The sequence below is a fragment of the Malaclemys terrapin genome, chromosome 6 (assembly GCF_027887155.1).
Source record: "Malaclemys terrapin pileata isolate rMalTer1 chromosome 6, rMalTer1.hap1, whole genome shotgun sequence".
In the NCBI taxonomy this organism is placed as follows: Eukaryota; Metazoa; Chordata; order Testudines; family Emydidae; genus Malaclemys; species Malaclemys terrapin.
Window position 1 is genome coordinate 36,460,614 of NC_071510.1, and position 26,583 is coordinate 36,487,196.

The 26,583-nt window shown below is 38.8% G+C and overlaps 2 protein-coding genes across 6 annotated transcripts in view; both read left to right on the top strand.

Annotated features, from left to right (window-relative positions):
• Positions 1–47: 47 nt before the first annotated feature.
• On the top strand, positions 48–16,100 carry NMRK1 (nicotinamide riboside kinase 1). Of its 2 annotated transcripts, XM_054031686.1 has the most exons (9): positions 51–308; positions 1,922–1,982; positions 2,842–2,932; positions 3,938–3,986; positions 6,070–6,241; positions 6,348–6,419; positions 8,019–8,125; positions 12,071–12,155; positions 14,755–16,100. In XM_054031686.1, the coding sequence occupies exons 2-9, from the start codon at positions 1,954–1,956 to the stop codon at positions 14,756–14,758; spliced, it is 609 nt and encodes a 202-aa protein (XP_053887661.1). In that variant the 5' UTR covers positions 51–308; positions 1,922–1,953; the 3' UTR covers positions 14,759–16,100. The 2 variants fall into 2 exon arrangements, with proteins under 2 accessions (XP_053887662.1, XP_053887661.1); XM_054031687.1 differs by lacking the exons at positions 12,071–12,155; positions 14,755–16,100 and adding an exon at positions 10,585–12,063 and having other exon boundaries at positions 48–308.
• Positions 16,101–18,063: 1,963 nt separating this feature from the next.
• Positions 18,064–26,583, top strand: part of CARNMT1 (carnosine N-methyltransferase 1) — a 37,005-nt gene continuing 28,485 nt past the window's right edge. For 3 of the 4 annotated variants that reach the window (XR_008445355.1, XM_054031682.1, XM_054031683.1), the window contains exons 1-3: positions 18,064–18,492; positions 21,268–21,463; positions 22,513–22,676. Coding sequence is in view for 3 of the 4 variants with exons in the window: in XM_054031682.1 (XP_053887657.1) it covers positions 18,065–18,492; positions 21,268–21,463; positions 22,513–22,676 (788 nt within the window). In the remaining variant the exon portion in view is untranslated. The remainder of the gene's footprint in view (positions 18,493–21,267; positions 21,464–22,512; positions 22,677–26,583) is intronic. The other variant, XM_054031684.1, reaches the window with a different exon arrangement.

The following is a 26,583-nucleotide window of genomic DNA, read 5'->3' on the forward strand; positions in this document are numbered from 1 at the left end:
GCCGGGCGCTTCCTGAGCTCTGGAGCTGGAGCCGGCCAATCCCGACGGTCAATGGGACAGGACGGGGCGGGCCGAGCAGGCTGCTGCCTGTCTCCGCGCGCAAGGGCTCCTGAGCGCTTGTCCTCCGGGCTACGATGTAGCCTCTGTGCGGGAGGTGCGTACCCGCTGATGGGGCAGGGCTCCGCGGTGCGTCGGTCCGTGGCCGGGGGAGCGAGTGACCTGGCTTGATGATCGGTGCTTTCGCTGCATAGGCTTACAGTGCAGTCCACCGGCCTGGGCAAGCGACGACAGAGGCCTCGACAGCTCAGGTAACGTGGGTCGCCTTGGACCTGTTCATAGCGCCGCGGTGCCACCGATACACCCTAACATCTCATGAAATCCGAGCCACGGCTCCAGCAGCGCCGTTCACTTAGTTCAAATGCACTTCTTACGTATTTTGTAGGGCATATTTGCGAATACTGTCCTTATGCCAGTTAATGGAATCACGCACCGGCTAGTGACTGCTGTAGATGGACACTGCTGCGAAGTTGGCAGATAAAGTTGAAAATTCTCTCGGAACCTTATTTTTCTGTGCATTTCCTTACACGTGTGTGTGTGTGTGTGTGTGTGTGTGTGATTTGCCACTTCAAGTCATTTGTGCAAATACTTTACATATACCAGTAGTTTGAAGTGGCATAATTAAAAATTGCAGCTGAAAAATTAAGAAATGCAAAATTAAAGTACTAATTCTGTACATCTGTGTTGGGAGGATTGGTGCCTTAATGTTTGGCATTGTAGGCTGCTCATGATAAGCTTGATGATAACTTTACTATCTGCAATAAGCTGGTATATTTGTAAATTTTTTATTTGTCCAACTTCTGTTGGCGAAAGAGACAAGCGTTGAAGTTTACACAACGAAAATGTGTGTTTACCTCGAAAATGTGTGTCTCACGAACAAAAGTTGGTCCAATAGAAGATATTACCTCACCAACCTTGTGTGTCTGTTATCCTGTGACCAACATGGCTACAATTACACTGCAAACAAAATATTTTACTACCAACTGGTTTCCACTTTTCTTTATTTTTCACACATTCACAAATAAAGGTGCCTGCTTTATTTACTCTGGAATCCTTCCCTTAAATTGTGACTATATTTGATACAGACAGTGACATAAGTTAATGAGTTCAAAGTTCTTCAGCTGTGTATATGGTATTTGACTTGTCAGCTAGTGTTTCTTTTTGAGTCAGAGCTTAGCTGCACTGAAAAACCTTTATTGATCTTCATTATAAAATATTTGTCATTTGCTAAGGGCTTGTCTACAGTTAAAATGCTACAGTGCATGGCTGCATTACTGCAGTGCTTCTGTGTAGATAGGACCTCCTCCCCTTGGCAGGTGGGAGGTGGGAAGTAATCCACCTTCCCAAGAAATGGTAGCTAGGTTGATGGAAGAATTCGGTCTGAGTAAACCCCCAAAGTGTCACAGTGCCCAAGGAACACTTCTCAGTGTCCAAAACAATCCTCCAAAAATTAGAAAGACAAAATCTGAGATTCATGATACTGTAATGTTAAAAATAAAAAATAAAAGCAGAAAAGGAAGTTCCTAGAAGAAACCTTGAAACAAAACAAGACACAAACTCATTTCTCCCCTTTTTCCTAGGTTACTTTCAAGGGCTGAATCTGCAAACACTTTACTATTGCACTAAGTAGTCCTGTTTTCTGCAATGGGACTGCTCATGATAGTAAGAACTATGCGTGGTAGTAAGCAATTGCAGGGTTGGATCTTAAAGGAACCCTCATGGTAAGACTGTGAAGACAGTTGAATAAAAGTGGTAAAGGTTGAAAACCTTTAAAAGGCCTTTTGTGGTAATTGGTATTTTCCTGTGTAGCAGCTGATTTTGTCATTGTCCAAACAGGTTTGTTCATTGTTCTTATTTTAAACAGTGTAAAGAAGGGAACTGGATAGAACACAAATTATGAAGGTGTTAGTCATTGGACTTGGAGGGTAAGTGCAAACAAGTTCAGTCTCTGTTAAAACGAAAATGTAAGATTGCCTCAAACTCCATATTGTGATCTAACAATCCCTGAGTGTGAATATAGCTGTCTTTTTTTTTTTTTTTTTTTTTAAGTAATTAAAAACTTAAGTTTAATATTGTATTGTCAATTGTATTTAATTCAGGGGCGTAGCCACAGATGGACTTGGATGGGCCGTAAGCATCCAGGCCCACCCAAATCTGAGCAGGGGTATAGTGCTGCCACAGTACCCCGGAGCATCACTCTGGCACCTGAAATCCAGGACGGAGCTATGCGCCCACCCTTCAGAGCTCCCATAGCTCTGCCTTGCCATTTTCTGAGCTGCCCCATGCGTGTGCCCAGCTTGGCAGGTGAAGTCTTGTGTCTGGGGGTACCAGGGCTAGGAAGAGGGTGTGGCATTGGAGGAGAAGCTGAGCTAGCACAGTCTGTCATTTCCCATCCACCTGAAAGTCAGGGCCCACACAAATTTCCACTCCTAGCTATGCCACTGGTTTAATTTTTTGATAACTTTTTCCACCCTCCACCATAGATTGACCCTTTCAGACATCAACTCTAGTCTTCCTCTTTTCCATTGTCATATAAGCTGACTAAAATGAGTTAAAAGATAGTATCATAGGACTGGAAGGGACCTCGAGGGCATCTAGTTCAGTCCCCTGTACTCATGGCAGGACTAAGTATTTTCCAAACAAATATTAGGAAACTGCAAACAGTACTTAATATTCTGAATAAAATTAACTTTTTGTAATTGCCTTTTTGCTAACGCAAATTGCACTCCTATGTTGTTCATTATTTTTGACCTGACACATTGTTTATTCCATTTTCAAAGTCAGTGTGACAAATGGGGGGAAAACAACACTGGCAAAACGACTTAGGAAACAGCTTCCAAACTGCAGTATACTCTCTCAAGATGACTTCTTTAAGGTAACTGAGTTGATGGAACGACTTCATACATAAAAGTAGACTTTAAATGTAGTTCCTGCAAGACTATATTATTTTTTCTTGATCTACCAGTATGTGACAATTTAAAATGAATCCTGTTCATAGAGTCAATATAAACTGTTATCTGGAAGAGAGGGAAATACAATTAAGAATGCTATAATAATGTTAAAGCTTTCAGTTGCCAAAAAAGATTAGGAACATGAACAACAGAATAATCATCGCGCTGCATCCTCTGATATTGTATTTAAAGGTTAGTAGAGAAACAGATGCATTTCAGGGAATGCTTCATGCTACTGCAATTCATATTATTTTTGCAGTTTATTTTTAAATCTAGATAGAAAACAACAAATAGGAACAAAAAATTAAATATTGTTGCTTGTTTTTTTCCTATCTTAAAAAAATGCAAAAGCATAACTGTTTCTGTATCTATGAGAGTGAGAAGGGCCTGTTCTTGTTCCTGATGTGGTTATTGTTCTCGAGTGAACCTGTAGTTTATTCAGAAGTTAATATTAAAATCCAGAGATGCTTGTGTTTATATAATATGTAATATATTATCAATATCAATTTCAGTAGATTAGTAAATAATTTTACCTGGATGGTACTATTTCGGGGGGATGAGGGGGGGAAAAATATATTTTATTTGAAAAGTAATTTGGGGGGACCGTAGTGATACATCAAGATTAAGTTGGGGCGGGCGGGGGCAACACTCCTGCTATGTTGCAATCCACTGTTTATGAAAAACACTGTGGATATTCTACCACTGTCTTCCCCTACTCTACATGCTTCTTTGCCTTCCTGTTTCTCCCCCTGCCCATGTTACATTTTCTGCTTCATATCCTGGCAACCTAAACCTTCCCCCTACGCCATTCACACTGGCCTTCCAACCTTCTACCCATCCCCACCATGAATACTACACAAGTGAATTCAGAGTAATAGGGTTACTATTGCCATTTGACCTGATAACTGCCTATTTTTTTTTCTCTCTAGCCAGAATGTGAAGTAGAGATAGATGAACATGGATTTAAGCAATATGATGGTTAGTAAATTGGGTATATTGCTTGTGAACATTGTATATTGAAATGTCAGCTGTAATTTATTAACCTTAGCTTCTGTTTCTTTTGGATCAATGCAGTCATCAATGGGGACAGTGTTTTGCTTTTTTTTTTTTTTTTTTTTAATGGTTAGTGGGGTGTGTCTGGCAAAAAAAAATAAAGCAAACGTAATTCGATAGAGGATTTTTTCAGGATGTTGGTTTAACAGAGTCAGTTTTTTTTAAAGTTCATCATCATTATACTGGACAGTTTAATATAAGTTTCAGAGTAACAGCCGTGTTAGTCTGTATCCGCAAAAAGAAGAACAGGAGTACTTGTGGCACCTTAGAGACTAACAAATTTATTAGAGCATAAGCTTTCGTGGACTACAGCCCACTTCTTCGGATGCATATGTTCCATTCTATATGCATCCGAAGAAGTGGGCTGTAGTCCACGAAAGCTTATGCTCTAATAAATTTGTTAGTCTCTAAGGTGCCACAAGTACTCCTGTTCTTCTTTTTTTAGTTTAATATAACATACCTTTATTTGACTATTACACAATACCATTACTATGGAATAGCAATAATATTTTAACTTCCTGCATTTATCACTGACTTTTTATATCTGTCTGTTTTGCAAATTAGCTAGCCCTTTCTGTTTCTCCAGAAACAGCTCTCACTTAGCGGAGGATATTATGAGCATTTCTTCTGGTGACAGCATGTATCTAAAGTTCTGAGGAGGTTGGTCTCCAGACTGCTTCATCCAGTGCTTTCCTTTTCTAGAGTCTAGTTAAACAAACTGTCTGTCTGCAACAGACTTTATTCTCTCTATTCTTGGTTTTCTAAATTGTGGGGCATGACGCAGCCAACTGTCTGTTGCTTATAGTGAAACCTTGTCAATTTATTAACCTGTCAATATTAAGATTCTTCTGAACAGCATTAGTAATTGTGATTTCAAACCTAATGCCAATTATACCATTTTACAGTGTTAAATGTTTATTTTTGTTTGGTCATTTAGGGCCATATTCTGGCACTCTTACTGATTTTGGGTAGCCTCTTGCTTCACAAGTAGCCCCACTAACTTAATAGGGCTACTTGTGGAGTATGTTGTCAACATGAGTATCAGAATCTGGCCCATAACGAGCAATATTCACCTTAAAACCAAATAATTAAACTATAGATATTAATATCTTATTCTTGTTTGACAGTAACTTAGAGAAAACTGCATTCCAGAGGTGAAATTCTGACCCCCTTGAAGTGATTGGTAGTTATATTTCAATTCCAGGCCAGTAAAATGAAATCAGATGTAATACAGAAAGTTATCTATTAGCAAATAGTGAAATTTAATTTAAATAGTTGTCCCTTTTTCTCCCTTTGTAGAGTTGCACCTCATGACATGTCCTGGGAGGTTCTGAGCACTTCCTGTAACATCCTCAACTCCTGATGTGAAGTCACTGAGAATCAAGGCTGCTTAGCACCTCCCAGAATCAGATCCTAAATCAAGCAAGATCAGATCCAAGTTTCAACCTTTTTCTCATGCAAGAAGTCTCATTGAGTTCAGGACTGTACTACAGACCAAATGTGTTGCAAATTATAACTAAAAATGAGTCCAAATTGCAATTTGAGATATGGATCTAAACTTTAAATTCTAGGCTAGCCATCAGGCCATCTCTAATTATAAACCTCCAGTTTAATATCCTGCAGCTGATCTAAGATTTCCTTTAATACCTGGCTATTTATAACATTAGCCTAAACCTTTAATTTTGTGTTTACTACCAACATTCATCAGCTATGTAACTTTCAGTTCAACTTTTGAACTTCACTCAGTTTGGACAATGAAACTAGATGAATCAGCTGGACATTCTGGTTCACATGCCCAAATTCAGTGCTGTTGTTTTAGGTTCCAGCAGTAAATGGGAATGTTAACATTTAAATTTCCATTTCTTTTAAATTAACCCTGCTTCTTTTACTTAACACCTACATTTAGATCTTAAACTATTTGACAGGGTTTCTACTTAACTCAGAAATAATGCAAAAATTAAAAGCCAAAACAAAAACATGTTAACTTAACCTTTTATGTCTTTTCTAGTACTTGATGCCCTTTATATGGAGGAAATGGTGACAAGCATACACTTATGGATGAAAAACCCAACAGGCTCTTCTGTCTCAACAGCAGAATCAAAGAGTACACCTGTCAATCTGAAAAGTACAGAAGAAGTTCATATTTTAATAGCTGAAGGTTTTCTTCTGTATAACTATGAGTAAGCAACACTACCTTACAAATAACTTTAAAATGTCACGTTAATATAAACTGTGAATGGGGGCGTGAATAAGGAAACAAAATGACTAAACATGCTGTCATCTTAGGCCTCTTAATGAAGTATGGGATAGAAGATATTTTCTGACCATTCCATATGAAGAATGCAAGAGGAGACGGAGGTAATGTTTTAAAATTATTGCTCACTGCAGATCACCATGCCCTAGTACCCGTACGACAGAAAGGTTCCTGTATGTCAATGTGTTCTCACACATCTACCAACTGTAACAACTCAGAGCAGAGTCTGCTGACTCTCCTCAGTCCCTTCTTGTGATCTTGCTATTGCTGAGGTAGTGAGCTTCGCCTTGTTACTATTCCATCCCTGAGGGTAGAGCCTTTGTGGTTCCCAGGGATGTTCAAACAGCATCTGTAACCCTCAAATGTATAGATCCATCCCTTGTTTATTATTCATATTGTAGTTGTGCATGGGGACACCAATCACTGTTCAGACTGCCAATGTACAGACACAAAGAAAAAAGCTCCTTGTCCAAGGAACTTAAAATATAGGTTAATTACAGTACAGTTGCACTTAAGCATTGTTTAAGAGGGGACAGAAACAGTGTTTACTCTTGCAGCTACAAGAAGCTGTGCCACCACAATGCTGTTCAGTGGCAGAGTTGACATGCATTTACATTGCGTATTATTTGAGTTAGATATTGGCCCCTTTCTGCCTTCAGTTACTGTTGCAAATCTGGTGTTGATGACTTTATTCTAGAATGACACAAATGTAGCTAAGGTCAGAATCTGGTTCACTGATTACAGAATTCCCATATTCATAATGGCCTATGTTTTGAAAAGTGACTAGTAGATTTTTGGTGCCTTTCTTTCTAGGAGCCCAGTTTAAGAGACCTTAAAGGAGTTAAATCATCAAAAGGTGGATATTCAGTGCTTCTGAAAATCAGACCCTCTAAGGCAGTTGTTCTCAATCAGGGGTACGCAGAGGTCTTCCAGGAGGTACATCACCTCATCTAGAGATTTGCCTAGTTGTATAACAGACTACATAAAAAACACTAGCGAAGTCAGTACAAACTAAAATTTCATACAGACAATGACTTGTTTATACCGCTCTGTATACTATACACTGAAATGTAAGTACAATATTTATATTCCAATTGATGAATTTTATAACCGTTAAAAAGAGAAAGTAAGCAATTTTTCAGTCATAGTGTGCTGTGACACTTTTTTTTATTGTTTTATGTCTGATTTTGTAAGCAAGTCCAAGTTGTCTTTAAGTGAGGTGAAATTTGGGGTACGCAAGACAAATCAGATTCCTGAGAGGGGCATAGTAGTCTGGAAAGGTTGAGAGCCAGTGCTCTAAGGTATTGCAAGTTGAGCAACCAAAATCGCTAGTCACTTCTCAGAATTTAGACCAATGTGAAAAATATTATCTGTGATAGCAATGTATTTTGGCTATTCTTATGTGACTTACTTATGCAATGAATTTTAATTATGATGCAACATCGTTTCAATAAGAATCTGCTCTTATCCAGTTTGTAGTTGAAATGATAGGCAGAAATAGGTGATTTGATGGAGGTCACGTGGGCAATATGCTAAATCCTGTTATAACTAAGGAGTCTCCTGTGCTGTGACCAGCAGATGGCCTCCCTCTCTTGCTATTTTGGATAGATATTCTTATTAAATAAACAATGAAGAGTATATGAGTGCACACCAGGAAAAAAAATGTAAAACTTGCACAGGAAAGCAAATCTGTTTTTCTGTAGTACCAGAGTTTATCAACCGGCAGATCCACCAGGATACTTCGATGGACACGTATGGCCTATGTATCTGAAACATAAAAGGGAAATGGAAGAAAATAAAAATAATATCGGTATGGTATACATAATCTTTAAATATATAAAAATTATTAAAAGTAGTGATTTTTGCAAATCACTCTATTTTTCCAGAATTTTTTTGGCATTTATGCAGCGGTGTTAAATGCATTTATTGTCTGCTCATAGATAAGTGATCTTCATGCAAGAAAATCTTGTAGAGATTACCCACCTTTGTGAGTTATAGGAATAAACAAAAATGTATTAGTCACCTTCACTAGTGATTCCTAAACTCCATGTGACAAACCAGTTTTTGTGTGTGTGTGTGTGTGTGTGTGTGTGGTTAACTAGAAAAATTCTGGGGAGTTGTATAGCTCATTGGGTTGATGCATTAGAATGTGGCTTACAATCCTGATTTAGATCTTAGATGGAATAAGTTTAATAGATTCTTCCAAGTTGTACACATTGCTAAGGCACTACACAGTCTGACATGAGACATGTCAGGATTTTGGGTGCTTTGGTGGAGCTATGTAGGGAAGTTTGCATAATGCCAAACTAATAATGCTGTTAGAGCCTGATCCTGCAACATGAAGAGCACTTCCTGCAAGGCGATGGGCATTGAGCACCTTCAGCTTGTTTTGAATGGCAGTTAGACATGCTCAACACTGTTCATGATCAGGTGTTAAATTCTTTTCTTTTATTGATCAATATCATACTAAAGATTTATATTTATCGAAAAGGTTAATGGTGAAATTCACCCCCGTGGCAAGAGAGAGTGCAAGGCCCTGTGTATCGGGTGTATATAGAGCCTCTTACAGGCTCTCTACTATGATGAACTGTGCCAAAATCAATGTGTGAATTAGCTGAAGCACATGTTTCAAAATCAGTGAGCATGTGAGAGATGGGATGGGGGAGGGAATAGAAACTGCCTTTAAAAAAAAAAAAAAAAAGCTTTTAACTATTTCTGAGATGATCCTTCAAGGCAACAGAGGGTCCTGTGGCACCTTTAAGACTAACAGAGTCTTAAAGGTGCCACAGGACCCTCTGTTGCTTTTTACAGATTCAGACTAACACGGCTACCCCTCTGATATTCAGAAATAGTTGTTCCTTTGGGTCACTTTCAAATGGATTATGCTGGAATTATGGGACTCATAGTCATACATAATCTTTAGTTGGGGCCCTGTTAGAAGTAACCCCTCCTGATTATTTACAGATAAAATCATAGAACTGTAAGGGACCTCGACAGGTAATCTAATCCAGTCCCCTGCACTTGTGGCAGGACTAAGTATTATCTAGACCATTCCTGACAGGTGTTTGTCTAACCTACTCTTAAAAATCTCCAATGATGGAGACTCCACAGCCTCCCTAGGCAATTTATTCCGGTGCTTAACCACCCTGACAGTTAGGAAATTTTTCCTAATGGCCAACCTAAACCTCCCTTGCTGCAATTTAAGCCCATTGCTTCTTGTCTGATCCTCAGAGGTTAACAACAACAATTTTTCTTCCTCCTCCTTGTAACAACCTTTTACATACTTGAAAACTGTTATGTCCCCTCTGTCTTTTTTCCAGACTAAACAAACCCAATTTTTTCAGTCTTCGCTCATAGGTCATGTTTTCTAGACCTTTAATCATTTTTGTTGCTCTTTTGTGGATCTCTCCAATTTGTCCACATCCTTCCTGAAATGTGGTGCCCAGAACTGGACACAGTACTCCAGTTGAGACTTAATCGGCACAGAGTAGAACGGAAAAATTACTTCTTGTGTCTTGCTTACAATACTCTTGCTAATACATCCCAGAATAATGTTCACTTTTTTTGCAACAGCGTTACATTGTTGACTCGTATTTAGCTTGTGGTCCACGATGACCCCCAGATCCCTTTCCACAGTACTCCTTCCTAAGCAGTCATTTCCCATTTTGTATGTGTGTAACTGATTGTTCCTTCCTAAATGGAGTACTTTGCATTTGTCCTTATTGAATGTCATCCAATTTACTTCAGACCATTTCTCCAGTTTGTTCAGATCATTTTGAATTTTAATCCTATCCTCCAAAGCACTTGCAACCCTTCCCAGTTTGGTATTGTCCGCAGATTTTATAAGTGTACTCTCTACGCAATTATCTAAATTATGATGAAGATATTGAACAGAACCGGACCCAGAACTGATCCTTGAGGGACCCCACTTGTTATGCCCTTCCGGCATGAGTGTGTACCATTGATAACTACTCTCTGGGAATGGTTTATTCCATTTTATTGCCTCGAAGAATCTTTGCTTTTTTATTTAAAAAAGACAACAAAACTGGGCTAGCTGTTATATTTAAAGCTTGTTGTTTAAAAGTGGAAAAAAAAACTTTTACTCTGTCTGTAGTATCGTTTTTTTAACCCTTGGAGAATCTGCTTTCTTGTGTTCCTTTTTGGGAGTGCTGCTCTTTTCTCTTGAATGAGAGGCTGAATTATGGGACTTGGGTTTTTTTTGTTTTTTAACTATATGAAACTGAGTAGAAACCTGTATCTTGTGCCCAGGGAGACTGACATCCCCACTCTGTAGTTAGGAGATGCTGGACTATTTCCAGAAATCTGGATCTTTTATGGCAAACAGAAGAGGAGAATGAATGTAAGATTCCAGAAAATGGAAGAATTTATTAAATAACCACTTGCAACATGTGTTCTTACTCAGCAATCTGAGAAAATGAGGTTCAACTGTTTGAAATTAAGTTAGTGGTGCCCAAAGCCCTGATAATTTAGGAACCCTGTGTGTACGATATTGTCCGCAGCAATCCCAGCCTTTCGTTGTTGATCCTCTTGCCCTCTTAACGCTATGCTGAGGAATTGCCTAGTATTGTACTGGGAGTGTTTCTTGTTCCTCAGAGGGTTCTCATCCATATACTGTCCAGAACAAACCCTGCTTAGCGTGAAATTTGACATGTTCAGATAACAGAGGGCTGCAGAAGGATGCTGAGAGACTCAAATCAGCATTCTCAAAATCTCTCAAATACTCTGTCTGGTGAGGATTTTATTATTATTATTTTTTTAATGACAGAATAAATGTCAGTCCTGCAAAAAGGAACAATGAAGGAGCCATATCCAACTTTTCCTCAAGTCAGATCTACATTAGAATTTTTTTTGCTGGGATAGCAATGTCAGTTGGGGGTGTGACTTGATTTTTCTTTTTGCAGTGTTTCTATACACTGGGGCTTTTGCAGGTAGACCATTATATTGACATAAGTGTTTTTGCTGGGATAAGCACTTTTTTGCCAGTTTAATAGGGTGCATCCACACTAGGAGGATCTGCCAATATATCTATACTTTTCTAATATAGACCTAGACTTCATCAACCAATCCATATTTATAGTTGGGTAGGGAAAATAGTTTTGTCGTGTTTGTCATTATTTCCTGTAGGGATGGGGAAAGTAATAAAAGAGCATGCATAGCACAAAGAATCTGTCTTTGCCCCGCTCAAATAAATAAATAAAGTAAATATATAATATATATTTTTAACCTAAACAACCAGGAGTATTAGAGATTACAGCACGTTCATCATCGTATCCTCTTCCCATTAGGAGAGTTATTACAACCTAGCTGGAGGTCCTAAAGATTACATACATAGTGGGCCACAGAAGAATATTAATTTGCATTAACTCTCCACTTTCTGGTTGGCTGTACAAGTTCTGGCAGTAATGGCTTCCAACCTCCTTCACCGAGGGGCTTTCCCTTACAGGGGAAAATTCATCCAGGTTATCATAGAACTAGGATTTCTGTCCTTTTGGGACATCTATGGACTATGTATTTTTTAAAAAGAATCTGGTATTTTTGGGTGGATCGATCCCCTATTTATGGACTTCTATTTAAGCGATATTGGGAGAGGAAAGGAAGTATTCTTGATTTCTATTGTGGTAGCACCTACAGACGCCATTTGGGATTTTGCTGGGTCCTATACAAATTTATAGGAAGTTATAGTTTAATTTAATTAGAAATATTGTGACCACTTTTCTCTCCCCTTCTTTCTCAGTTTATTTGGATGGAACAAAATCTGAGGAAGACCTCTTTTCATATGTTTATAATGATATAGTACGGGAGCTAGAAACATGGAAAAAGTAAGTCATCTTATGGGAAATTGGAACAGGATAAGGGAACTCATTAACAAAAATCTATGCCAATATTAAAGGATAATGTAAATACGTAGCATTTGACGTCCTGTGTTACAAACTCTTACGTTTTGTCTAAATAGGAAGCAAAAAGCTAAAAAAATAGAAGGGTAGCTGTGGTCTGAACCTTAGATCTAAATTACTTGGACTTTCTGGAACCATAGATTCCAAGTACACCAGTATTTGCTTAGCCCTTCATCCTTCTGTGGTATACCAATAGAGCAGGGGTGGGCAAACTTTTTGGCCTGAGGGCCACATCGGGGATTAGAAATTGTATGGTGGGCCATGAATGCTCACAAAATTGGGGTCGAGATGTGGGAGGGGGTGTAGGCTCTGGGGTGGGGTTGGGGCTGAGGAATTTGGGGTGTAGGAGGGTGCTCTGGGCTTGGACCGAGGGGTTTGGAGAGCAGGAGGAGGATCAGGGCTGGGGAAGGGGTTTGGTGCATGAGGAGAGGCTCAGGGGTGCAGGCTCCAAGCGGCGCTTACCTCAAGTGGCTCCCAGAAGCAGTGGCATGTCCCTTTTCTGGCTCCTATGCCGAGGCACTGCCCCTGCAGCTCCAATTGGAGTGCCGGAGGGGGCCATTGGAGCACATAGGAGCCGGAGTGGGGCCATGCCATGGCTTTTGGGAGCTGCGTGGTGCAGCCCCCGACCCAGCGCCCTGGACGGAGTGCCAGAGCAGGGCCGAGCCGTGTGCTGTGGCCCCCGACCCAGCACTCCAGAGCAGGGCTGAGTGGTGTGCTGCGGCCCCTGACGTGGGGCTGAGCCGTGTGCTGCGGCCCGAGTCCCAGCGCCCCAGACCCCATTCCCCAGCGGGAACTTGTGGGCAATCTGGCCCATGGGCCGTAGTTTGCCCACCCCTGCAATAGAATATACTAATCACTTACTATGGGTGGGCTTTAAAGTAAAACTTTAAAAACTGAGCTCATGTTGGTGCTGCTTGGTCAGCGGAGACCTTATGGCACTCTGTTTAAGCTGGATTTTGACCAGGTTCTTTGACCCCACTGAAAGGCTGAGTTATTTTATCATTTTAGATCTCCTATCTGCTCTCTCTTGTTGGTGCTTGCATGTTGGGAATAACCTTTTTACAATGTTCCCCCAGATTCTCAAACATCTGCTTTTCCTAAGTGGAGCAATTAGGCCTGTGCATTTATTCATTAGAGAGAATAGGAAGGCTCTCAAATAATGATTTAAATATTGAAGAACCAGAACATTTAATAAATCTGGTTTTCCTAATCCCCTATTCCACACTATTTGGTTTGCAGTTTGGGGTGATTTTCTTCTCTACTGAATTTTCACAATCATTAGAGGGAATTTTAGTTAACCCACCTTTTGTATATTTAGATTAGGAAGCATACACACAGCTCCTTTTTTTTTTCTTCTTTTAAATTAAGCAGTAGTTAAATGAGTTGCAGCAGTAAGCTAACTGGAGTCTGTCAAAGAATATGTCCACTGGTTCTTAAAAAGAACTCTAGTGGAAGAATCAGTGCATATTTATCTGAAAGAAAAAGCAAAGCTTGTGTCTTAATAGTTGATCCCATAAGTCTGGTCTTCCTACTGTGTATAACAGTGGCTCTCAAACTTTTTTACTGATGACCCCTTTCACATAGCAAACCTCTGAATGCAGCCCCCCCTTATAAATTTAAAACACTTTTTTAATATATATTTAATACCATTATAAATGCTGGAGGCAAAGCGGGGTTTGGGGTGGAGGTTGACACCTCGCAACCCCCCATGTAATAACCTCATGACCCCCTGAGGGGTCCCGACCCCCAGTTTGAGAACCCCTGGTGTATAACATCTGCCATGCTTTTACTACCTCTTTGATACTGATGCAGTGTAGTGAATGTATAGATCTCGCTGGTCTGTCTATACATTTATTTTGTAACTCAAAATCCATTACAATTTGAATTTTAAATTAAATTTTGAAATACATCACTACATGATATAGATAACTGGGTACAGAGTTGTGGCTGATCTTTACTATTAAAAATATATATAAAACAAGAGAGGGGGGGAATGAGGTAGCAAAAGCCCAGCCAAACAAAACTCCTGGTTATGGTTTGTGCCAATACATAGCATTCATAAAAGGCATGCAGAGAAGGTCATCATAAATACCAGCTATTCACAGTGAAGCAGGTTAACATTAATTGAAAAATAAAAATTAAATGGAAAAATAATTAAAAATACAGTCAATGATATTGTGTATGTGCGCCATATCCTCATGAATGAGAGAGACGTTTAGTATCTTAATGTAGATTATATACAAACTATAAATGTAAACACTTGTTTTACAACTGCTTCAGATCTGGAACAGATAGATCAATTGCTGGATAACTTTGCAGAGTTAAGAGATATATTTGAAAGTTTTTGAGAGAAAGTGGTAACATATTACTTTGAGCAAAAAAATTGAGGTTTGACAAGATTTGAGCATAGAGGGAAAGAATAACATATTTTGAGATTCAGATAGGTGACAAGAATTGTGATTAGACATATAGTAGATGCCATCTAATATCTGTGAACTGATATCTTTACTTTTATTTTTTTAAGGTGAGCAGGTCACAACAAAACCATGTGAGAAGTGGGAATTCTTTCCAGTATGGATTCAGGGTCAATTTTATGGTTTCTGGCAAAGTGATCCACCCAATCTATTGTATGTACATCAGAAACACCAGTTTATACAAATCCATATTGTACTGCAGTGACTGCTATTTCTGTTAGATTTATAAATATTGATGAACAGTATAGGTCATCCAGTAGACTAGTGCAGTATTTTTAAAGTGATAGCCTTGCTCAGAGTGGCATCTGTAACCCTGTGACAAACTTTAAGCCTGATTTAATATTTAATCATGTAATATGAGGAATTTGAAAATTACTTTAATGTATGGCAATATAGCCTTGGATATTTCATAAATATACTTTCATAGGTATACGCTATGTGCACAATTTTATATGCAAGTAAAATATTTTTGGAATTAAAAATCACAAATGCAAAGTGATTGCACGTTAGTAATATAGGGAAAAATAGAAGTAATAGCTCATAAGATATTAAATATGAGTATTAAATTACATGATCTGGTTAAAGAGGCAAAAGCCATTTTGGGAGTATGTAAATAGAGGTATTGCACTTGAGAACAGAAACAGAATTCTTCCTTTTTCACATGGTGCTTGTTAGAATGCAGCTGGAGTATTGTGTATTGTTTGGGGCACTATGGAAAGGATATAGATAATCTGAAGAGCAACTACTAGGCTATTAGAAAGAGTTGTAGGATAAGAAGAGAGGTTGGTAGTGGTTCAGATGTGTTAACAGTAACAGGATGAAAAACGTGCAGCCTGGAAAATAAGGTTTTGAGTTGTAAAAGATTCTGGCTGACATGCACAAAAGATGCTACAAAAGAGAAGAAGGAAAGAATAAGATTCTCATTAATCATAAATGATTAATTAGAAATAAATTAAAAAAAGAAATGTGATTAGAGAACAGAAAAATTATATGGTTTAGATCAGCTAAGGAATAGTGAAAACAAACTATCTTTTGAGGATTGTCTAGATATCTTAATTCTACTCAAACCAAAGGTGCAAACCATATAACCTACTACAGGGTCCTTCCAGCCCTAAAAGTTCTAGTATTGTTCACTTTCAGGCATTTTGGTAGCACAGAAATGTGTTTTTGTTTGGATATTTTTAGCCTGACAACTATAATATGGTAGCCATCTTGACTGTCTGATCATGAATGCAATATTAAGACTGTTAATAGTAAGCAGAAAATATATTCGTGGTGATCTACTGAAACAGAAGCAGTGTAAGTGTATGTAGAAATATGTTTAAGATGAAATACTTTTTAATGTGAATTTCTGTATCTCAATTTTATACAACAAATAAAATATACTCTAATTGTGTTTTCTCAAATGGCTTGTGAGAACAATAAATGGCTTTAAATATATATATATATATATATATATATATTTAAAGCCATGTTTATTTTGCAGGGAGGTGTGCAGTCACATGATAGCAAAGCAAGTATGTATTAAACTAGCTGATACTTGCCAGAAACGTCTTATTTTTGATGCACAGAAATCCTAGATTCTATCTCTGGCTCTGGGGTATAAGTACTGTACTATAATGTAACAATCCCAGTTTTATCTGTCTTAGAGATTTGGGTTCTATTCCTAACAGTGGTTGGAGAAGGTAATATAGAAATAGGTATAACCTGTTAGTTAACTTTAAATCCTTCAGAGCAATGATCCTTGATACATCTATAGATTTGAGCTGTATTTTAAAGATATCTTTACAATACAATGTATTCTACCATAGATCAGTGGTTCTTAACCGGGGTTTGCGTATTCCTGGGGGTACGCAGAGATCTTTCAGGGGGTACACCAAATCACCTAGATATTTACCTAGTTTTACAACAGGCTACATAAAAAGAACTAGCGAAGTCAGTACAGACAACTAGTGAAACTTCATACAGACAATGACTTGTTTATACTGCTCTGTATACTGTAAACTGAAATGTAAGAATATTTATATTCCAATTGCTTTGATAATTACATGGTAAAAATGAGAATAAGCAATTTTTCAGTAATAGTGTTCTGTGACACTTTAGTGTTTGTGTCTGATTGTGTAAGCAAGTAGTTAAGTGAAGTGAAACTTGGGATACGCAAGACATTGCAGACTCCTGCAAGTGGTACAGTAGTGTGGAAAGGTTGAGGGCCACTAGTTTAGAAAAAACAGTATCTATCGCAGATACCCTTATAACTCCAACCTCAGTTAGCTATCTGCCTTCTATTCTCAGATTTTCTCTGTCTGAGGGATCTTATTTAGACGCCTCTGTACTCCTGCATATTCTTATATATTTTAAAAATATATCTATGCTATAGTAATATCCCAAAAGATATCATTTGTGTATCATTTACTATCATTTGTGTCACATGTAGTGTTTTGCTGTATTATTGCAGGAGCTCAAGTCCTATGGTGCTAAAAAAATAGTTAATATAAAATAGAACAAGTGGCCAGAAGCATCCTTCATTTTCATCTAAACTAGATGCTGGACTTTAGTGTGGCTGCCCCTCGCCATCGTCATTACCACCTATTATAATCATGACTCTCCTTCCTCACACACTGTCTGCTCTTACTTTTTTGTTATGGCCCATCCTTAGCACTCACCAGCTCCAGGACAGGACTCCCTCCAGTGCAATTAACAGCACCTTTGCCCTGGAGTTAAAAAGGAGCAGAGTCCAATAGTGTTATAGTGCCTATCACAATGTATGTGTTACTGAAATACAGATTTAAATGTTTTATTAGAGCTAATGTTTAAAAATTATAGAGTACCCAGGTTAAGAAAAGAGTGGCTGTAGCTCTGGGTCTAGGGCTTAGATTATCCAACCAAGCTCTTTCCCAGGGCTTGGCCACTCCTGGTGAGAGGGGGAAATTGCCCCTGGTGCCCTATTCCTTTACATAGCGGTATGGCATCTCTTCAAACATATTTTTCAATGGAAAAATAGCCACCCTTGACTCATCTTCTCCCCCCACCCCGTTACAAACTACTGCCCCTTTCCCTGCTGTCGCCTACCTCTCCCTACCTGGGGGCGGGCCGTGCTACGCTCTGGCCAGTGAGAACGTTACTGCTGCAGCCAGGCTCCCCCCACGCCTCACGGCCAGGGCTGCACGGGACCCCCCCCTCCCCCCGGTATCTATGCCACACGGTGAAGAAGCAGATTTGGATCCTGCCAGGGGAGGGGAGGGGTGACACCCCCCGACAGTTCGTGGTTAGGCCGTTGACTCTTCTCTTCCCGCATTTTCTCACGATCATTCACTGGCTGGTAGGAGGGGTCGGACGGGCTCTTCTGCGGCTGCGCGGGCCATGCCCGTTGTATATCGCCGTTGGAGGGCGGTGTCCTCGCGTCATATAAAGCAAGTACTCGGGGGGCGCGTGCGCCTCTCTCTCGTGCCGGAAGCGGGCGGGGAAAGCGTTGGAGTTGTCGGCCGCGTGCGGCCTGTCCTGGAAGGCGCAGCTCTCGCTGCAGCCGCGGCCCGGAGGCGAGGAGGACACAGCTCGGTCACGGCGATGCTCCGGGGGCGCCGGCAGGGGGACTGGGAGGGGGATGGAGGGGAACAGCGGCCGTGGCGAGACCGGGGTGGCTGCGACGACGGGGAGGTGCCGTTCAGCAGCGAGCGGCTCAGGCGAAAGCAGCCGGAGCAGGGGACGGTGAGCAGGATGGAGGAGGAGGAGGAAGAGCGGCTGGAGGGGGAGCATTTCCGGAGAATCATCAACGCCTTCCGATACTACGGGTAACCGATACCCTGTGCCGCGGAAGACTAGAGACCCCTCCCCCCCCCAGGTTTCCTGAACCCGAGAGACCCCGACCCTGGCCGGCTCCCCCTGAGGCTGAGAGACGAGACCCCCTTACCCAATTCCCAGGCCGGGTCTTCCCCTGCCCCCGAGAAACCAGCCAGGTGGAGCCAGGAAATCACTGCCTATGTAACCTTTCTGCCCATTTCCTCCCATGCACCCCCGCCACCGGTGTGTGTGTGTGCGCTCCCCATCTCTCCTCTCTCCCCCCCATGACAGTTTTCTAGTTTTTCTCTTATAACTGTGGAAATACAAAATTATTTAGAAGTGGAACTGAGTACATGCACAGAAGTGATAGCAGGGCATGTTGGTCAAGCTGGTTCTTTGTTAGCTGGAGAAATACTTGAAGTGGTGTTGAAGGGTCTTCATATCTTCCTCTTAAGGCAAAGTTGCTTAATTAGGGGAGATGAAGTAAGCAGTACGTTTTTCTGTTTTTAAAATGAACCTGATTGAGTTTTGGATAATAAATGTAAAAGTACATAATTATTAATGAACATTTATTTTAGACTGTTGAGATTGAACTTTACAGACTATGCAAACACTGCAAAAACAAGGCCCGTTAACAGCATTGTATTCAATACTGACATTGAAGGATATAACTAACTTTGAGCTTGTTTTCCTACCAGAAAAGTGCTTTATGGCCCTTCAAAAAATAATAAGCTGGAGTAGAAAGCCTCAAAAATAATGTTCTACCGAATGTGTAGAACAGAGGAGAACATCATTTATTTTTGGTTAAAACTAATTGATCTAGAGAAAGCAACTGTTTATAGCCATGCTTGTGACATTATCTTGGAAATCATATGTGTTCTGTCACTTTAGAACCTTTTAGGAAGTTTAAATACATGAAACAGAGTTGGGATGTTATGCTCCACATTATATTTTTTATATTTCAATTGTAAACAGCTGGGGCCATTATAGTGCAATTGTCTCGTTTGGACAATGCTAGGTGCCATACATGATCTTTAAATTATAGGACCACCTCCTTTGCAATTCCTTTCAAAGAGCTTTAACCAGATTGAGTTGAAATGCGCCCCATATTTAATAACTAGTGTCAATAAAACATGTTTCAAATAGCTTTATTTTTATAAACCTTACGAGGTTATTGAAATTAAAGGGTGTCTCTTTAACAATCTAAATGCTTGAATATAGAAATATTAAATGAGCGGTTTTAGATACCCATGTAAACTGTGAATGAAGTGAGTTCTAATTCAGAGGACTGAATGTCTATATGACTGTCTTAGCAACCATTAAGAAAGGGATAAATGACAAGACAGAAAATATCCTAATGCATATATATATATATATATATGCATATGTGTGTGTATATATATGCACATATACAAATAAAAACATAATCTGTGGTATGCCTTGAATACTGCATGCAGTTCTCGTCGCCCCATCTCAAAAAAGATGTATTAGAAGTGGAAGAAGTATAGAGAAGGGCAACAAAATCATTAGGGGAATAGAACAGCTTCCCTGTGAGGAGAGATTAAAAAAAACTGGGGCTGTTCTGTTTATAAGAGAGATACGATAGAGGTATCTAAAATCATGAATGGTGTAGAGAAAGAGAATAAGGATGTGTTGTTTATCCCTTCATGTAACACAAGAAATAGGGGGCACCCAGTGAAATTAATAGCTGCAGATTTGTAAAACACACAGTCAACCTGTGTAGCTTGTTGCCAGGAGATGTTGTGAAGGCCAAAAGTATAAGTGGGTTCAAAAATAATTAGATAAGTTCATGGAGGATAGGTGCATCAAGGGCTTTTAGACAAGATGGTCAGGGATGCAACCACATGCTCTGGGTGTCCCTGAACCTCTGGCTGCCAGAAGCTGGGGCTGGACGATGGGATGGATCACTCGATAAATTGCCCTCCTAAATTCATTCCCTCTGAAGCATCTGGCATCTGAAGCTGTTAGAAAACAGGATACTGGGCTAGGTGGACCATTAGTTTGACCCAGTATGTGCATTCTTATGTTCTTAAACTTGCTATAGAATATCCTTAAATTACATTGATTTGAAAATTGTGTACAGATTAGAATTTAAAATGAAAACAGCAACATTATCCTATGTAGTTACAATGAAATTTGTGTTCATCGTTAACTTTTCTGCTCAAGGTAAAGAACTAAGGCCTCAATTGTGTAGTGATTTATCCACATACTTAATTTTCCATATTGTGAGTAGTTCTGTTGATTTCATTGGACTGTTCAGTGTGAAAAGGTAAGCATGTGGAGAAGTCTTTACAGAATCCGTACAGTGATATTAAAAGTGAAGTGAGTTCCTTGTGTCTTATGCAGCATAGTGTATACTCTTTTAATATTATTTTCTTTACTGTTTCAATGCACAGTTAAAAGCGTGATATTTTCAAACCGTTTGTCCAGTCAGTCTATTTCCGTGAATTTCTAATGGTATTCAAACCAATGTAGACTTCGGTTTGTGAACCAGTGCCATTGATGGTGATGCTAACATGCACAGATCTGGGAATAGATAACCGCTTCATAATTTGCAGTCTAAAATAACCACATTCTCTCTAAAATTCTTAGGAATTGAGGTTTTTTGGCTTGGTTAGAGGATTATTGTGTAATGAGATCTAAGGTTTTTTGAGTAAAGATGGAGACGTTATAATAGCGGTAATCTGGAGTATCTTCAAATGTGGGTTCTTTGCATTTATAGTTGACGCTAAATACTGACAGACCTTAACTTTTTTATTTTCTAGAACTAATATGCATGAGCAAGTGAACAGAACAGAGAGACAGTTTAGATCCCTCCCAGCTAACCAACAAAACCTACTTCCTCAATTTCTTCTTCATCTGGACAAGATTCGGAAATGCATTGATCATAATCAAGAGATCCTACAGACCATTGTGAACGAGTGCAAACATATGTTTGAAAATAAAGAATATGGAGAAGATGTATGTAAAAATTGGACTCTTTTCATATTTCAGAAGTAAAAATTTCTGTACATTTGTTAGTTATATTTCTTTTTCTCACTTCAGATTTCCATTTCTTTTGTCCCTCCCCACTTCCCTTATGAATTCATATTTGCTTAATTACCTTGCCCCCAACCTTTGCATGTCTTATAGGCCTGATGAATTATATTGTATAGTTTTTCAATAAAGGCATCTCTGGCTATTTTTTCTATATAGAGGTACAGTTAATCACTCAGGAGAACAGTACTTGTCTGCTATGGCAGGTGTTAGTAAGTACTCTTAGTAACAGATCAGTATGATAGAACTCCAATGGAGTTCTAACTCTACCCAAGTTATTTTTCTAAGGTTGACTTTTCACTTGGCTGCATTGATTATAAATAGTGTTTTTGTAGTACATTAGTTTACAACATTCTTAATCACCTATGTGTTTTAGGTAAATTAACTATTTGTGGTATTATAGTTCTGTACAATTTTATCATAATTTCCCCCCTACTTGATCTACCTTTTTTTAGTATGCCATATCTATTTTTTTTAATGAAGTTTTACACTTATGAAGCTTAAGGGACTGGCAGTGACGGAAACTGAAGTCTTCTTTTTTTTTTTTTGTATCCATAGGCTGGGTACAGTTCTGGGCAGCTCCAGTGTGAGCTTCTCCATGCTGCCTCATCAATGACCTGGAGGGACCTCCCTCTCAGAGTGAGAGGTTGTTCGGTCTCCATACTAGCTCACCCCTTGTCCTTTCCTGAATAAGGACTACCAGTTGTGCTGAATTATGCTATATTATATATTGGTTTTGTGATGTGGACCCTGGTCTATTGAGGGCTGAGCTGATACCACCAAACTCATTTCATATATGACTGTAAGCTGGATTTGAGCCCTGGTCCCAGAGGTGAGAGGCGAGTGCTTTATCAACTAAACCACCCATATAGCTGCTACAGCATGTCTGTTTTCAGTATTCAAAGCTAAGGTTGTTTGACGTCTTAAATTTCTGGATTTATATTTTGTCTAACTTTTATTTGCCCTTTAATCAGGAAAATGGGAAGATTGTGCCAGCCTCAACGTTTGACATGGATAAATTAAAGTCCACTTTGAAACAGTTTGTAAGAGACTGGAGTGAAACGGGGAAACCTGAGAGAGATTCCTGCTACCAGCCAATCATTAATGAAATTGTAAAGAACTTTCCAAAAGAGAGATGGTAAATAGTGCTTTGTTTTTAAGATTTATTATAAGAGAAAATATATAGGTCTTCCACATTGCACGCCACTTGTAAAAAGTTTGTAGAGAGTGGTTGGGGGGAAAAAAAAGCTTGAATTTAAAAATATTTTAAAATAAGTGCAAATAGCATTGGGTTAATTGCATAAACAAAAAATGCTTGTATGGTAGGGAAGTACAGTAGAATACAAAACGTTAAACCTAGAAATAATAAAACAGAATTAAGTATTCTCTCTCTGTGGGCCAATATTGATAGGTCTAAATATATTTTTGTTATGTGAGTTCAAAAAGTTGTAATATGGTTAAGCCTAGTGATCCTACAGCAGCACAATACAAGGAATCAACAAGTTTGGCAGCTGCTATGAGTGCTGTGGTAGGATCCATGTCCACCTTGCCTCAGCTCAAGAGGAGGCCATAGTATATGATCCCTTAAAGGGAAGGGGAATTAAAATGTGGTTATCCTTGGTGAGAGAGGAAAGAAGTAAAAGGTTCCTATCACCCCTATTATAGCTTTATTACATTTGCAATCCTGTTTACAAATGTTTAGGCCCAATATTGATTTCAGACACAAGATACAATGCATCTTGTAACACTTTCATCTGTTTGTGTGTATATCTTGATAAGTCACTTGACAAAAAGTAAGGCATGTCTGTGTGTCTAAAGGTAGGATAAATGCTGATATGGTAACAACCTAAAAAGAGCAAATTTATTTATCAATAGTAGTAAAAATGAGAAACAACAACAAAAACTACTCATTAGTGAAATCCATGTCCTAAGAATATAAATATAAATGATTGTTACTTATTAAATCAGTGCAATTGTCATAAATATACATCATTTCACTTTTAAACTTAGAGGCTCTTTTAATGAGGAAAAACAGTGGCCAACACTGACACTTATGTTTTAATTTCATTTGTGAGTGAACTTGGTGTTTATAAAAGTGAGGACTGATAGCTCTGGCTAGAGCCTAAGCTTGCTACAGCCAATAGCTTCCTCATACAGTACAAACAGTTCACCTCCAGCCTGGCCTATAAATACTCCTTGCTACCTGTCATTTGGTTTTCCGCAGTAGATACTGCCGACCATTACAGACAGCAAAGTGTTTTTGATGCGGTCAAACATCCAAGCTACAGAGATCAGCAAATCTTTTTGGTTTGACTTGTCTTGAGGTGAAATGTTACTGCAGCACTTAGCCCAGTGGTTCTCAACCAGGAGTACACATATTCAACTCATCTAGATCAGTGTTTCTCAACCTGGAGGTTGCAGCCCCTAGGGGAATCACAGGATGGGTTTAAAGGTATCGCAAGTGCAGGGCCAGCATTAGGGGGTGGCAAGCAGGGAAGTTGCCTGGGGCCTCATGCCACAGAGGGCCCCAGGAAACTAAGTTACATGCTGCAACTCCTGCTGCCTGTGGCTCAGGCTTCAGACAAGGCTCAGACGTGAAAAACAGGCTCAAGTATCACACTGAAATGTAGGTACAATGTTTATATTCCAATTGCTTTATTTTATAATTATATGGTAAAAATGAGAAAGTAAGAAATGTTTCAATAATAGTGTGCTGTGACACTTTTTAGTAGTTTTATGTCTGATTTTGTAAGCAAGTAGTTTTTAAGTGAGGTGAAACTTGGGATACACAAGACAAATCAGATTCCTGAAAGGGTACAGTAGTCTGGAAAGTTTGAGAACCACTGACTTAGCCCACTAAGATTTCATTGGAGGATGAGATTTGTATAGCACTTTCAAAAATATAACTTGAATACTCTTCCCTTGTTAGATACAAGGCATTCAGGAATGTCTTCTCTTATAGAAAAGGTACAGTAAGTTTAGTTTTTATACATTTAAGTAAAGTTATCTTCTGTTTAGATATTTTCATGAGTGATAAAAATAGAAAGTCGCCCTTTGTTGCGAATATTTATGTATTATATCGTTTTACATTACATAGGTATGTTAGTGCAGTTCAAGCATCAATATTGTCAGTGGCTTTTTCTTGTGAAATGTGAGCCTCTGTGTAAGACAAATCTTTGCCTTAAAGGCTAACAAGTTTTTCATATTTGGCTTTATGGAATCCCTCTTTTAGTTTTGCTTTGTAGGCAGGCTACGCTGGTGTGTCACTCCCAAAACGACTTGCAGTTCCTGTAACTGAATTTGCAATGGCAACTCTGAAGCAGTTTTCTATATGAAAGCCAAATTGGATGAAAGGTGGAGAATATTTATTAAGCTTTTCACTTCAGATATCTTAAGTGCACTGTGCCTACCAGGAAAAATGATGTAAAAGAAAATTTAAATCTTTTTTGACTTGTAACCCACAGGTGAAAGCAGTTACTTATGAATCCATGTATGTTAAATTTGGTAAATAGTGAAAAACATTTGCTTAAAAAATATTTTAAAACTTTTTATTCATTCTGTACTTCGAGAAAGAGCTTTAATTTTGGGGAAGATACAATGTGTTCTTCATTCATAATGCAACTTAAGTCTCTGTTTCAAATGCAGTACTCCCCCAAACCTTAACTGTGGAGCCATGACTAATGTTTTTATGTCAAATGGCTTTGATAGAGAGGAAAATATGTAACTGTGAAGAAACCATATTCAGAATAAACTACTTAGTAGTATAAAATAACTGTAGCTGACCATAGTTTTGAAATACAATAAAGATATGGACTTGAGCCCAAAAACTGAGGTAGGAGAATTTTTTTACTTTAGAATTCTGAATCCTAATTTTTTCCTTTATGTGGCTCTTTGCCTCTACCTCTTCAGGTTATGGGAGCAAGTTAGTATCTTCTTGCTTTCCCACCTATGTTTGGCTAGCAAATCATGACTTCTTTTTAGATGTGGACCTTGCATAGTTATAATAGCTTTGTCTCATTAGATTACTGTAATGTGCTCTACAAAAAGCTGCACCTGGAGACCACTCAGACTCTAGATAATGCAGAATAGCAATGCCTATCTGACCAGGCTTTTTGCCTGAGGGCATATTTAGAGGACAGTGAAGTTAAAGAAAGATGGAAAACATCTTTTATTGGCATTGAGCCAGGTAGTAAAATTGTTCCTAACGATTTTAAAGTGGTATATGTGTAAAAGCAGTTCTGAGTAAATTTTTCAAGTCTAGATTTTTTCCTCATTTCTTACGAGACTAGCTGGATATAAGTATTTATAAAATGTTTATGGTGCAAGTATATTATTTGTTCACCGTGCTTAGAAACAGATATGTAGACTTTTCAGACTAAAGCCTATCTTGAACTATGAGTTAGAAAAAGCTGTTACTCCTAGATAACTTTTTCCAACAAGACACGTTGGATAAGACTCTCCAAAGTGCTGAATGCCCTTAGCACTCTTCAAAATTCAATCCAATGTATACTTTTAGCACAGTATGTGAAACAATAAGCTTCAATTTTCTCCAAGTATCTTAATTTTGTTTGGCTTTTCCTAAGGCAGAAGTGCTCTGTGAATTGGATTAATCATGTTGTGTTTGAACTGTAAGTGATTCAGGTTTTACACATATTCTGAGTGAGTGTGAACAGATGCACTAAATAAATTCACAAATAAATAAATTGGATCAGCCACTGCAAGTTAATTGAAATTTCTGTACAGATGTGTCTTCAATGCAGAGCTAAAGGAGGGATCGTATTCAAATAATTTTAAGAGTAATGGTCTTAATGTTAAAAATTAACCTTCAGAACTCAGGTTAAAATTTTCAAAAATTTTAATCTGGCCATGGAAAAGCTAGCTGTATTTCAGGGTCTTAACACTATATGCCTGAAGTGGTAAAAGTCAAAACCTTTGATTTGTGATCAACAAACTCGAGTCAAACTTTACACTTGCATGAAGGAAGCAATATCCTGGCATAGATTGACTTCAGTTGACAACTATACATGCTTGTTTTAAGGGTTATT

What these genes read in the sequence shown, in the direction of transcription:
- NMRK1 (XM_054031686.1), top strand. Translation starts at nt 1,954, where the DNA reads ATGAAGGTGTTAGTCATTGGACTTGGAGG. An exon ending in CTCAAGATGACTTCTTTAAG is followed by an intron (nt 2,933 to 3,937) that starts GTAACTGAGTTG and finishes TTTTCTCTCTAG; the next exon opens with CCAGAATGTGAAGTAGAGAT. An exon ending in GAATGCAAGAGGAGACGGAG is followed by an intron (nt 6,420 to 8,018) that starts GTAATGTTTTAA and finishes GTTTTTCTGTAG; the next exon opens with TACCAGAGTTTATCAACCGG.